Consider the following 15,021-nt stretch of genomic DNA (forward strand, 5'->3'; position numbering starts at 1 on the left):
TGCGCGCTCTTGCAGGGCCCGGCCCTTTCTCGTCAGGGGCGCCCGCGGCGGGGCCGGCCTCGGCGCGAGCCTGTGGCGCCCTCGTTCGGCTCCGGCTGGTTCTGCCGCCGCGCGCGCCGCCGTGCGCTCCGCCCGCGCGCCTGCCGCGGCGAGGCTGGCAGCCGGGGAGCCAATTAGGCTCGGCGAGGCGGCGGCCACTTCCTCGTCGGCCGGGCCGCGCGCTCGGGGCGGCTCTGTCGGCCGCGGGACGGGGCGGGGCTCTGCGCGGAGCGGCTCTGCCTGCCTCAGCTTGTCTCGCTGCCAAGGGTGGACGCAGGTCCTTGAAGGCGCACCACTGCAAAGCAGACAAAAAGAAACTTGGGGGCGTCCGGAGTGCCGGCTGGAGGGGCGTTCGGTTGGCTTTTCGTGCGTGGTCTTTAGGCTCAGCCGTTCCAGGAAGAGATGTCGAAGCCGCCGCCACCCAAACCGGTCAAACCAGGTAAGGGAGGTGCTTGCCGGGTCCCCTGGCCACCGCGGTGCCCTGTGCTTCCTCTGCCACTTGGCAGGGCAGACCGGGCACGTACCCGGCCCCGAGCCTGGCTTTCGAGATGCGACCCTCCAGGGTGAGAGTTGTTAGCTTTGTTGCGTTCGCTACAGGGGAAAGATTTTTTTTTTTTTTTTTGGACAGCAAGAAGATTTTCGAGGATTTTAAAAAATTTTATCTTTAAAAGGGAGTCACCCTCGGTTTTGCAGCATTGTCATTCGCTGCAACTTTCCAGTCAGTGGGATGGCTATGTCCTATTGAAGATTTCCTGGAAGACAGGGCCATTGATCTTCCTTTAAAAAATTAAATAAATGTCTTGAAAATTTTTTTAGCCACTTCCTCTTTTTTTTTTTTTCTCACTGTGTGTCACTGTCAAGTTTAAGTTCTTGACCGGCCAAAGTGAACGGGAAGTGCGCTGCTGGTAGGGTGGGGTGGGTGAGCGAGTCTCCTTTGGGACTTTTGAGAGGAGCAGCGTTAGAAATAAACCTCGAGAGCCTGGGAAAAGCATTTAGAAAACTGTACTCGAGCTCGTGACAAGAAGAATCTAGGCTGAGACAGAGTAATCCCAGCTATTACTACTCGGAAGTGTCACTTTATCATGCAATACCAGTCCTCTGACTCCGTTCTCCCCAGTGAATTCGGCAAGTTAAAATGGAGAGAGTGAGATTAAGTTCCTCAAAGCAGCTTTCTTGGTCGATAGTCCTTGTTCATTTTTTCTTATATTAGAATATTTTCTGGAGAAAATATGGAGAAAGGAGAATTTTAAAGGGACTGACATATTCCAATTAAATACTGTAACAAACTCTTTCGTGCATTCATTTGGTAGATAATTACAGAAAACGTAGGAAAAAGAAGATGAATAGCTCTGATACACTCTTTTTTTCTTCCAATCTCGTGTAACTTCAGTATAACACAGGCTGAAATTTATACGTTTACATCATATTTCAAAGTAACATTGATTAGGAAGGAGTAGAGTTTCAGTGATTAATTTTTTTCTTGATTTTTCTAAACTTTAATCAAGCACTACAACTTTAATAATTAGTTTTCTTTCTTTGCCATCATGCAGTGGCAGTTTCAAGTCGTTTTATTTGAAAATTATGTACATATTCACATATATGGCATAGTCATTCACTGAGGACTTCAATTTTGGTGGGCTGGGTGTGAAGGAAGTTGTTGGGACTTTGCCTCTACCGTGAGCGAAGATGAGGCATGGCTAGAATTGGGCTCTTTGCTTCTTTAGATGTGGAATCTGATGAGGAATTTGCATTTTAAGTGCATATGTAGGAGGTGGCAGTGTTCTAAACGCAGATGTAAATCAGGACCTCAAGTACCCAACAAAGCAGAGTTGTTCTCTGATAGTTAAACAGAGTACTTTATTTTAAAGAAGGCCCCCAGAAGCGGTTCATGAGGTTTTTCATCTCTAGGCTTTGTGATATTTGTGCTGCAGCTCGAGGAACTTTGATGTGATGTCTATGTGTGTGTTTACATCAGGGCAGTTTAGGGACCATACTGGTACCACTTGGAAATACACTCTTAGGAACCATTGTTGTTGTCTGACACTACTACTTTCTCCTTCTCTTCAGGAATAAGAAAGCAAATGGTTGAAAATGACTGCTGATCAGACTCCACACTGATTTATAAATCAGACGCAAACTCAAAGTCACCCTAGAAATTGGTCTGTTAGTTTACTAATTTACAATGAGAAATATTACGTTCAATCTGACTTGAACCTTTGTGTGGCTGGCTTAATTGAAAACAGAACTGTCCTATTATAATACTGGCCCACATTTACTGTGTGCCAGGCACTGATCTAATCATTCTATGTATATTAACTCATTTACCTCTCACAACAAGCCTGTGAGTTCAGTACCTTTATTGTTCCCATTGCACAGATGGGGAAATGAAGGCAAGGCATGGAAAAGCTAAATTTCTTGCCCAAGGTCAGCCGCTGAGTGGGGAGGAGTGGGCAGGATTAAAACCCAGGTAGTGTGGCTCCAGAGTCTGGACTCTTAACCATAAGGTTATTGTGCCTTACATCACAGAATACCATTCACACACGTTGTCATGTGTATTTTAGAGCTGATTAACAGTAAGTGGAAAGGAAAGCACCCCTGGTTCTCAGTCAGACTTTCTTGTCACGAATACCCATAAAGATCATCTCCTGGTTGGCAGCAGCCAGGAGAGTGGTACTGAGCTTAACTTTCTTGTCGTGCAGGCAGGCGATATGGGTGGAAGTGTCTGAAGCCAGCTGGGAATTGTGGGATGAGGTGTATTTAATTTTTGGCTTCTTGTTTTTTTTTTTTTTTTATATCCTGCCTCATCCCAAGTGCAAGTTTAAAAAAGATGAAGGAAGCAGGAGCATATAGAGAGGGAGAGAAGAATAGTAAGAGGAAACCAGAGGGAAACTTAGCTTACAGACATGCATATCATAAGGTCCTGCAAAGTTTCTAAAGGAGGCCTGTAGATTTGGCTCTCTGCTTCAAGCAGAGGGAGAAAAGATCAATTACAAGATTCTCAGTGTTCATAAAATTAAAATGTACTACTTGCTTTGAGAAGTTATTTTAATGGTACTGAGCTCTGAGATGAACTTCTCCCATGGGTTCTCTTAAACTGTTGCAGTGGACTGGACAGCTCTACAAGAAACACAAGTGGGACATCATAATGTGGTCCCTATGGCTTCCTGCAGCATAAGATCCAGGCAGAACAGCGGGGCTCGGTTCCATAGGCAGTGCCGAAAGGAGGGGGCCGAGGGGAGGGAGGACAGAAGACTTACCAGAAGATTTTAGTAACTGGACATTAAGCTATAATGTAGGCTAATGTATCTATTGGAATGATTGGTGTGTACTCAATAGGGGGACCATTTTGAAAGGAGAATTCTTTCAAAGTCCTGGTCAGATGCTGGCAGGAGAGCCCTGCCACTTCATTTCCTTTTTCACCTTCCTGAGGTTATACCAGGGTTTGGGTTAGTGACCAGATCCAAAATTCTTTTCCTAAACACTTCTTAATACATGCAGCTTATGTTTTAGGCCCAGTGTTAGACATTGGGGTTCCCAGGAACAACAGGAACGATGAAATAAGATCTCATCCTTGAAGATCTTGAGTTTAACGAGGGAGCTTTTTGTATCTACAGATAATATTGTACATTGTCTCATGTCTATAATTGGATGACTGACCTTATCCGTTTCCTTTAAAAAATCTTGTAATTAAAAATGGAAGTAATATTTTTGCTATAGAAAAATCTAGAAACTAAGGTACTAAAAGACAAAATAATAAATAAACTAAAGATGTAAAAATCATCCCTGCCTGTCATCTAGTGATAACTGCTGTTTCCTCTCAAGTTTTTTTTTTCCCTTCAAATCCATTTTATTCAAAAAAGGAAATACAAATAATTATCCTCAGAACTGTGTCTCAGCTTTGGTTCTGAATGTCTTGCTGCTGGTTGGCATATGTTTACTGCAATCTATATAGTGTCGCCTACACTCTGCCTAAAAAAATCATTTCTGTCACCTTTTGACCTCTCCTTCCTGGTTTTTTTTTTCTATAAGGCCACTTTTGGCCACTCCAGGTCTGTCATTGAAACTCTCCCCTCTGAGTGTTAGACATGCCACCATGGTACTCTGCTAAAAAGTGTCTTCAGCTCATTCCTTATGGGACCCTCCTTACCTTTTACTGAACCAGCCAGCCTCTCATTTGTACACATACGGCGCTTTTGTTTTTTCCAGCCATCCTCCAAAGCCTCACAGTTCCATTAGGGTGGACCCTAGGCTTGTCAGAGTATAGACCACAACTCCTGTTTTCACAAAGACTTTTTAAAAAGAGGCTTTATTCTGAGACTTATGTCAAGATGGGCCAAAGGATGTTGAATGAGATTTGGATGAGAATTCTCTCATTTTAAGCTTGATAACCCTTCTCTGCAGTTGGAAGCCTGATGCCTGACCTTGGCCAATTCTTTTAAATGGCTTATTGATTTTGGTGGTGGAAGTAAAGTGGCATAAATATTTCACTAGTCTTGGAAAAATAAATTCACGGGACTTTGAAGAAGCAAATGTCAGTGTTTTGGGTTCTTTTGTATATAAAGTAAAAATATCATAAAACTTCAAAGATGTCTTACATATGCTGCTTAGATGAAAAGGTTTTCATCTAAAATGATTTGAAGCTTTGAGTAACTTTTTCCCCTCTGAATACATGAATTAGTTAAAAGGTGAGATACGGAGTTGGCTTGAAATGTGCATGTGAATAGTTTTTCTTTATAAACTTGATGCTCTAGTAATACCTGAAGGCAGAATAAAATCTGAGAAATATCTTGAAAACTCCAGGATGATGATGATGATGATGATGATAATAGTGATAGTTAACATTGATTTGGCCCTAAGTGTCAGGCCCTGTGCCAGGCACTTCGTATGCTCTAACTTCCGTATGAAGTGAATCCTAATATCCCCACTATGGATGAAGTAGGACTTAGTGAGGTTAGATAAACTGCTTAAGGTCTCAAAGCTAGGAGGTGGTTGCTTTGACCTGGGAATGGAACAAAAGCCTTAACTGAAGTCTGTGTATTTTGGGCAGAGGAACCTGTGCGGATTCTGTTAGCTTGGACCAGCTTTACTTGGGCAGCCGTCTTCGTCTTCCACAATTTTGTGTTTACATTTGCCCTGTATAGTTCCCCTCTTTAATTGGATCTGTATTAGACTATTAGATACTTTTTGAGAGTAATCTTTTATTTATTTGTAACTGCGCAGGAACTAAACTTTGTATGCGTAACAGATACATAAAAGGTGTTGATAACGTAGTTTGTTTGAAAGAAGGTGGGGGAGAGTGCATATCTTGTAGCTTCGTGTTAAATAGCAAAGTCTGGAGGCAGGGTCCATCAGCACTACTTCTGGAAAGAGGGGGTCCCCTCCCACTTGTGTTTTTAGCATTCCCGCAGCTTGACTTCGATGTGACTAATCTGGTGAGCTTTTCTGACATGCCTCTGTAAGGGAGGAAAAAACTTTTCCTCTACCCTCGTAGGTTTTATATCTAGGTACTGTGAATTAGCTGAAATCAAAACTGACCAAAAACCAGATTGACAGGGGGAAAAGACATACACATTTAGTTGACGTTTTTAATTTTATGTGTGTGAGGGCTCTACAGAAAAGAAGTGAAAACCCAAAGATGTGGTTAGACTTGGAAGTTTACATACCCTTTTAACAAAGGGCAGTACATTGTGAAGAAGTGACTCAATTCAAGGAAAGGGGTGGGCTAGGCTTCTAGGGGGAGTGAATTTTGGGAAGATAGATATATGGAGAAACTAATGCAAACTAAGAGTTATTTTAGTGAGGTTTGCTTATGCAGATTCAACTCAGTGCCATCTCTGTCCCTGTGATCAGGGCTACTCTCCTCCTTCTTGACTGGGGGAATTTATGCCTTGCTTTTAGGCAGATGTAGGAAGGGCAAAGAACTCTTCCTGTGTCAACTTTTTCTCCGTTGCCTTCAACTCAAAATAACCCTTATGCCAAAGTGGCATATTTTCGTGTGACATTTTCTGATCCCCTTCACCTCCTACCTTATGTCTAGTGAAAACTATTGCCAAATTTGTCCTCACTTTTTTAATGGCCAGGGGAAACAAAATATACCAGCTCTCTCTATACCAGAAGATGCCAGTATAGAGGGAGCTTCCTGATTCTTTTGAAGAATTGCATGGTACTCTATTGAATTTCTTTAAGCAGACCCATATTCGTGTGCATTTAGGTTGTTCCCATTTGTTTGTTATAACAAATTGTGTAGCAGCCTTGTCACTTACCTGTGTGAGTAAATCCACAGGACAGAGTCCTGGCAGGGGGATTGTTATGTCAGACATAGGTATGTGCATTGCAATTTCCATAGACATTTCCAAAATGCTCTCCAGAGAGGTTGTACCACTTTACGTCCCTGCCAGAAATGTGTGAGTGAGCATACCTTAAACAGAAAAATTACAGTGCATGAGAGGAAATATCATCAAAGTGTGATCAGAGGGCTAGAAGTACAAGGCACAGAGCTGAAGGAAGCTCAGAGGGTGTCTCAGAATAGAGGAGATTTAAGCAGAGTCTTGAGTGCTGAGCAAGACTTTGATAGGCAAAAAAGAGGGAAAAGTCATTTGACTTGGGCAGAGAAGTCAAGTAACTTGACATAGTGTTCTGTCCACATTTGCTTGACTGCATTGGGGCTGAACTTCCCTCACAGAAGCCAAGGAGACTTCCTGTACACACGTGGAGCTGTGAACCAGAGAAGTTTGTTCCAAATTAAAGAGAAAGCCACCGTTTGCCTAGTGCAGCAGATTGTGGGAAACAGTGTTGCTCCACACAGAATGCAAGCATTTGAATGTCCGCTTGTTAACCATTTACTCTTGTGCTTGTCTGTTTCTCAGGAGTGTTAACAAGAGCTGTGGGCAGTTAGTTTGCAGCCATGGGTTAAAGAGGGTCGCAGTTTCAACTCACTTAAAGTCACTGGTGGCTGCTCAGGCCACCTCTTTTTTTAATTAATTCTGGCTAGTCATTTCCCACTCCGTGTTTGGGCATCTGTAGATTTTTTATTTTTTTTTTAAACTTACAAGGGATTTCCCTCAACTTACTCTTGGGGTAGGAGTTAGGAAAGACTTCTGTATTTGTGCATTTTGATTAGTATTCCTTAGAATTTGATACATTGGTTTTATATTCTTGGGACCAAAGAGTGTGCTCAGTGTGGTTTTTCCCTAGTCCAGTGCTCTGGTTTCCTAGGGAGCCTGAGGGCAATTTAAATTCAAATTATGGAAGACCCTAGAGGATCTCTAGATCAGGTTTATGCTCCTGCTAGAGTCTGCCTCCAGCCTTGTGCAGTGATCTGAAGGCAGCCCTAGGGAGTCTTTCTGGCATCCTCCCTCTCCAGGGACTTTGCTAGGTTCTGAGAAACTCTTGGGTTTTCAGGATTTTCTTGTCCAGGAGGAAAGACTTGAATCAACTCACTTATGTGAGACAAAGAAATGACTTCCACCTGGAGAGTATTCTGGAGGGGTGTTACCTTTTAGGAACTTCTTGATCCGACTCATGCTTGAGGGGAGGACCCCACCAAATTCCATCTGTCTGAGCGTGGGTGAGGGGGACTAGGGTGAACGAAGCCCCTCCAGATTCGGCACAGTGGCAGGTATCCCAGACCCCAGATTTGGAGTACTGCACAGGATCTTATATCTCCTTGCTTGAAAACCAAACTCTAAGGACTGTCTCTGAAATGTTGCCCATCCAGGTTTACAGGGTTTTCTGGCTACTTTGGGGACCTTTTGTTTTGATGAGTCAGTGCAGGTTGTCAACAGTAGCCTTGGGAGGACCTAAACTGAAGGTATTCTCATGGCTTTTTCAGGCAAGAAAACTGTCTGTGAAACATTTCAACAGACACCACCCCCTCCAATGTTCGTTTCTGATTGGTGTGCCAAACCTGAGATTGTTTTCAACCTTGTTTTTCTGTTGGGGGGTAAATCATTCTCTTTTATTCCTCTGCACTCGGGTTCTAAATCTGAGTCACCCAAGTGGCTGCCAACCACAACCTGGGCCTCTGCCGAGCTGAACCATGGAAGTAGGAGTCACTGCTTATGGTGACCGCCCACTTCCTCTTCCAGGGAGCCTGTCCCATCCACAGGGCTGCTTCTAGTTTGTGCCTAACTTCTTATTCTGGAGGACCAGTTCTGTGTCTAAATATTGGGTCTTTAAAAGGCCCCTAGGACTTGCCACTGGCTTGGTAGGAGCTCTGTTCTCCCCATTTCCTCACTCTTGATTGGTATTGGGTCTCTCTGATGTCTTGACATCCAAGAGGCACTCCCTTGCTGACTGGCACTGGGATATCTGCTGCTTGGTCTGCCCTGAGCCCTTGTCATCAGCCTACTGTCCCCCTACTTGGACACATGCCCCAGGTTGTGTGGCCCCACAGCTAACACGCTTGTGTCTTTCCCATGCACCATGGCCCTGAGATTGGCCTGGGTCTATGTCTACTTTTGGGTGTATTTCCTCTTGGGCACCCTTCCTTCTTCAGACCTAACCTTTGGCAGGCCTGAAGGCCACAGCCAGTTGTTGTTGGAGCTCAGAGACCAGGACCACACGCCCAGAGAGCCTTACAATAGTATCTCGCTCAGGACTCTGCTGGTTTTCCTCTCTGACATCACCTAGAACTTGGTTTCCTCTTCTTTCAGTTCCACAGGCCTTGGAGGACAAACCCACTGCTTCACATCTGATCAACAGATTCACCTGCAGTGTCAAACCAGTCATTGATTTATCAAAATCCCCCTCCCAAAGGTGCTTTCATTAAAAAATAAGATAAGCTGAAAAGAAGATTCCTGAAAGGAATTCCTTTTTCAAATGAACTGCTCTTTGCTGATAGGAATTTAAGTATAAAGACGGGCTAATTAGGGTAGATACTCTAGGATCGAGCTGTGATTTGGAAGGGAGGAAGGCAGAATATAGTACTGGGAAATGAACATTAGCTTTGGGGTGAAGTTCTGGCCCCAGTTTTTTTTTTTTTAATTAACTTGCTAGGTCACTTTGATAAGTCAGTCCCTAGACCACTCAAGACCTCAGTTTTTTTTTTTTTTGATTCTAAATCTTTAAATCTTTATTGCCTTAGACTGACTTTTCGAATAATTCCCCACGTTTCTTCATGATTTCATCCTGTGTTTTTAATAGAGCCCTGGGGCATTTTTGGTAAAGCCCTACCCATCTTCCCGCCACTCTCAACGTTTGGGACCACGTGAATGCAAACATAGAGAAATTAAGTACTTTTTAAGTGCTGTTCATAAATCCAGATTTCTATGAGAGAGAGAGAGAGAGAGAGGAAAGGATAGGAAATGGGTTAGGATGGGGACATAGTATATTCTTTCTTTAATTCTTTTTAAAATTTTTTAATTTTAATTTTTTTTTAGTGTATTCTTAATTAGGTCTAATCTGATTTCACTTAGGCTCTGGTTATATAGGGCAGCTGGGTTTTGGTTTTGTCTGTTTATTTTTTTGCAGTTGCCTAGAGGAAGAGAACATTGGGGTGGCTCTGCAGAAATGAGACTGGGGTCTACATGCAGGGATTCCAATGAGACCCTTGCAAAATGTGTCCATTCATGAATGGCCACTGAGACACTGAGAACTTTTGTGTTTGGGAGATAAATAAGGTTAATTATAACTCAATAATATCAGCTCTGTAGATTTGAGATCTGAGAATGTATCTTTGGCTAGGTTTTAGAAATTAATTCCCTGTGTAAAATATTGTTCAGAATCCCCCTTTCACTCATCTTGTTTTTCCTGTCTTTTTTGGAGGTGACAGTTTTAAGCCATGAATTCAAGTTTGGACCTTGCTGTGTAGAAATTTTTACATTTCATTCTGGGAAGGAGGGTTTTCCAATACTTCTCTCTAAAAGAGAATTGATGAGTCTTCCTCTAAGAGAGTGGCTCTCAGTCCACCCATCACTTTGTCAGTTATGTAGATATGACACAAGAAACCAATTTTTTAAAGAAAAAAGCATTTACATACCTATAGGGATTCTGATATAAGGACAATTTTAAGAACATAGAATTGTACTCATGCGAGTATGTTTTATTGCTATAACTTTAGAACTCACACAAAAAATTCGGTTCATAGTTAAAAATTATTAGAATGCTTTTGAGTGTTAATTTTCCACTAAACATCTTTAAGACCATAGATAAAGAACTGCAGTTTTTTAGGACAGATGACAAGAAGGCGGGGTACCTCTGCGTCTGGACAGTGGGTGCTGAAGGAGGGTGAATTCCTAGTAATTATTATGAAAGCCTGCAATTTGGATAACCACTACGTGTTGGTGGAAAGCCACTGCCCTGGAGAGCACTGAGTTTTCCTTCTTCTGTCCCTGTGGGCAGAGCCCTTATTTTCACTGTCAACCCATCCACATTGTACAGCAAACAGTTCTGCTGGCTCAAGGGAGGGGACCAAGGGTATTCCTAGAAGTTTAAGAACAAATTCCAATGTCTCAATACTTTGCCTCCCTCTCCTCCACCCATGACCCCATGTTTATAAAAAAGATGAATGATCTTCTGGGCATCCGTTAATGAAAAGAGTTGAGAAAACCTCCGTGAGCAACTTGCAACCTCAGGAGTAGGAGTGAAGGATGCCTTGGGCCTTATAGTGGCTGAAGTTAGTCCCTGAAATAAGTGTATAACCCTCAAGGAAGATGTCACTGCTCCTGCTCAAGGCCTTGAGTGGAAGGGAGATTTTCCTAAGAATGGTCCTTTACTACTCTATTGTAGTTATAACCCCAGAAAACCACAGTTTTTCATTTGTCTCACTTTATCCTTCTCTAGGGGAAATCCTAAGGACCTTGTTCTTGCCTCCTCTTCCTCCTCTCAGCATCTGATCTGCTTTGGGAAAATACCTGAACGTTTCTCTGGGTTAAGATTCTCCCCTGACCTTTTCCAGGAGTCACTTGGACTCTCTGGGTCTTTCCAGACCCTCTAGGCTTCTTGTAGCCCCTCCTTTCCGTAAACAATCTTGACTTTCAGATCCCGGTGAGTTGGGTGGAGGAACTCATCACCTGGGGCATCCCCTTGCCTGGACTGAGCCTTCAATGAGATGCCAGGTCTGGCCCAGGGAAGGCCGAGGGGTGTAGCTCCCACCATTTCCAGGACCACCAGGCAAGGGTTACCATTTTCATGACAGGAACATGACCGTCAGGAACACTCGACAAACCTTTTAAAGGGGCACTGTTGTGTGACTTCAGAAGAATCCAGTTAGGGCAACAATTTCCAGTTTAAAGGCTGTTGTCTAGTGAGTAGAGGGTCTTGGAAGAAATGAATATGTTAGACATCTTGTTGGTTTCCTATAGATGGCCTCTCTGGGCTCCCTTTCCTGTTTTGGGTTCTGTTATAATTTTGGATTTGAACTTTTTTGGAGTCTTTCATATGTGCTGGAGAAGAAAATTTGAATTCTTCTCTCTGAACTGAGAGGGGTTCAGTTTCAAGATTATTGCTTATTCTTTGCTCTCTACTTTTTCCTATTGTGTTTGATAATATTTTTCATACATCCAGAGTTTGTATTATTATACAGGAGTTCTAGTATTAACTAGAAATAGCAAAATGCCCTCAGGTACAGATTTTGCACCTATGTGTTCATTGGGTAAGCATCAGGTGAGTACTTTGCTTAAGCTCTGTTCTATGTCTCTAGAGATTCTCTTTTCCTTTTTTTAGATATGATGTGTATCTTTGACCTGACATCAGTTTTTAAAGGAGTTATGCTTTAAATAATGTAGATATTTTTTTATCATCATGCTGTGTTGCTACCATGTTCCTTTTTTTGTTTGTTTTTATTAGCACATGTCTTTATAGAGGGCTAAGACCATTTTTTGTTGTCGTTCAAATTTTTATTTCCTATGTACAATTGTAATTTTCCGAAGAGTTGGGCATTCCTGAAGTCTAAAATTTAGGCTTGTCCATTTATTATTAGCTCAAATTAAAAAAAACCTCTTGAAATAAAATAATTTCCAAAGCCATCTTTAATATATTCTGAGAGCATTTTATCATCGCAAGGAGTACCAGATACCTAAATCTGAAAATTTCCCATTTGGTCTCTAAACACTGGTTATACACACTTAAAGTAAAGAAAAGTATTTTTGGTGAAACTTTTATTAGTTTTTTGAGAGTATGTATTTGTGTGTGTGTGTGTGTGTTTTCCTGGCTCCTGATATGTAAAATATTTCTTAATGAGAGTTTCAGGAAAATTTGAGAACCCTCTAGCCTGTCTGTGCTCCTGTCTGCAGCCTAATCTCTTACCACTTCTGCTGGGCTTCAGGCACATTGATCTACATGACATTCCTAGACCACCCTCCACCCTTCCTGGCCTCTAGCCCCTCTGTGTAAATACTGCTCTATATTCTGGGCCTACCTCCCCTGCCACCTGCCCCTCTTTACATCCGTAACTCCTGTTATCTTTCCAAGAAGTAGGCACCACCTGCCAACAGTCTGCACTGGCCCAAGAATCTACCCACTGTCTATGTTACTTACATGTTCCCTGAATTCTCACTTTTGTGAGCATGCTTGACATTATACTTGCTTATCTCTCCACCAATTTTTTTTTTTTGGTAGTGAAATCAGAGGGACAAAGAAGACAAAAGAAAACTTATTAAAAAATACTCTGCTAATAAATAAAGCACATATAACTTTTAGGTTGTCCTTCAGTAGGGCATTAAAAGAGACCACATTTTCTTGGTTATGTATGAAATTTGTATTCTTTGTAGACGATTAAGAAAATAGAAAGGAAAATAAACATGACTCATAGTTCTACCACTCAGAGATAACTTAACATTGTGATGTTGTTTCCTCCTGGTTTTTCTTCTATGCATGTCTTTGTTTTACATGGCTGATTGTAATATTATATTTACATCACAACAATAAAACGTAAGCATATCTCCAAAAAGCTAATTTTAAAAGGTCATGATAAATTCTTTTTTATTATTACTGTGGTAACCTGTATTCCAACATATGTGTGCATTTACATGTTCATGCATTTCTGTTTTCTCCCCTATAATTCTATACTCATTGTTGTAATGGACTGGATGTTTATGCTCCCCCCTAGATTTATATGTTAAAGTCCAAACCCCCCATGTGATGGAGATGGGGCCTTGGGGAAGTAACTGGGATTAGATTGCGTCATGAGGGTGGGGCCCACATGATGAGGTTAGTGGTTTTGTAAGATGAAGGAGAAAGATCTCTCTGAGCACGTGCCTGGGAAAGGCCACATGAGCACAGTGAGAAGACAGCCGCCTGTACGCCCCTGGGACGAGAGTTCTCCCCAGAAACCAAACCGACCAGCACCTTGATCCTGGTCTTCCTCGTCTCTAGAGCTGTGAGAGTAAACGTCTGTTGTGTAAGCACCCAGTCTGCAGTATTTTGTTAAGGCAGCCTGAGCTGACTGAAGGTAATGGCTGCAGGTTTCAAAAATGACAACTTAAGAATCTCATTGGATTCTTTAATATCCTCTAAGGGATGTGATATTAGATGTTATGCTTTGTTTGCCTCACAGAAGCATTTCGATTCTCTGCTGGGGTATTCTAAACAATAAATTCTCTAGTACAGGAATGGGTATTTTAAAAGAATTTTTTTTTAGGAATAGGGTTTTGATAAGGCTGTCTTGCCAGGGAAGATGAAAACACAAGGAATAAGCCCCCAAATAAGGTAAAAATGGATAGTAATTTATAATAGCTAACACTTAACGGACAGCACCTCAGAACTGCACTCAGTACTTTACCTACACTGACTGGTTCAGTCTCATTTAATCCCAGCATGCCAGTGGTAAAAGCTCAGATCTTTCTGAGCCCCATCCAGAGTGTTCAGACCGTGAGCCCTGGAGCCAGACGGCTTGGGTTTAAACCCCCATCTCTGCTGCTTCCTAGCTGTGTTGACCTGGACCAGTTACCCCTCTAACATCAGTTTCCTCAGCGTTCAGATGGTATTTGTGTCCCAGGATCGTTTTGTTTATTTATTTGTTTATTTAACGGAGGTGCTGGGGATTGAACCCAGGGCCTCATGCATGCTAAGCATGTACTCTACCGCTGAGCTATTCCCTCCCCTCTGTCCCAGGATTGTTTTGAGGACTGAAAGAATTGCTGCAAGTCAGCACTCTGCATGGTGTCTGGTACAAGTGAGGGTCCTGTAAATACGAGCTTAGACGGGTCATTGCGTCTTGAAGTAGAGGTTTTCGTATTAGGGACTTCTCTATCTCATTTTCTATCTCAATCTTGGGTATATGGACTCATTTGCAAACCAGTCATTTCCCATAGGTCCAGGCTGAGCCCCAGACTGCTGGCGTGGTCAGCGAGAGGCAAACCCACAGCTCCTCACACTGCAACATGATGCTTCTTTGGTCTGACTTGTCCTTCCCAGGAAAAGGGGGACCATAGCATAGATGTCCGCAGACCTTTTCTGTAAAGGTGCAGATAGTAAATGTTTTAGGCTCTGTGAGCCACAGATGGTCTCTGTTAGAACCACTCACCTCTGCCATTGTCATGGTAAAGCAGCCATAGACAGCATGGAGATCGCGGCTCCGTTCCAGGAAAACTTTATTTACAGGCACTGCAATTTGAATTTCAGATAATTTTCATATGTCGTGAAATATTTTTTCGATCCTCCCTCCCTCCAACCATGTAAAAACGTAAAGCCATTCTTAATTCTTAGCTCATGGGTTGTACAAAAACAGGCACTGTTCTCACGAGTCAGCCCTCAGAGGCATCTTGCCTTTTGCAGAAGGTGCCGTGGCCAACGTAGGCTTTTTTTTCCTTTAAATTCCAAGGACTGAAATAAAGAGTTTTCTTCCATTCTTCCCTGCGGTCTCCTCGAACTGACATTGGAAGATAGGTGTCTCGAGATGAAGAGTTTTAGGGACCTTTCCTCTTTTCTCTCATTTTTAACCAGTCAAGACACAGTTGGCAATGAGCTTGTCCTTTGAAATTTTGAACCCCACTCCTAGGGACTTCTATGTTATGCTGCAGAGAAGAAATAAAAATAACCAGC

General features: G+C 42.6%; 1 protein-coding gene across 1 annotated transcript in view; it reads left to right on the forward strand.

Moving 5' to 3' along the window:
* The first annotated feature begins 23 nt into the window (after window positions 1-23).
* The window catches only part of OSTF1 (osteoclast stimulating factor 1), a 51,283-nt gene continuing 36,285 nt past the window's right edge, over window positions 24-15,021 (forward strand). Inside the window, exon 1 of the mRNA XM_072959602.1 lies at window positions 24-478. Within this exon, the coding sequence (XP_072815703.1) occupies window positions 442-478 (37 nt within the window). The 5' untranslated portion in view covers window positions 24-441. The remainder of the gene's footprint in view (window positions 479-15,021) is intronic.

The sequence above is a fragment of the Vicugna pacos genome, chromosome 4, assembly GCF_048564905.1.
Source record: "Vicugna pacos chromosome 4, VicPac4, whole genome shotgun sequence".
Lineage (NCBI taxonomy): Eukaryota > Metazoa > Chordata > Mammalia > Artiodactyla > Camelidae > Vicugna > Vicugna pacos.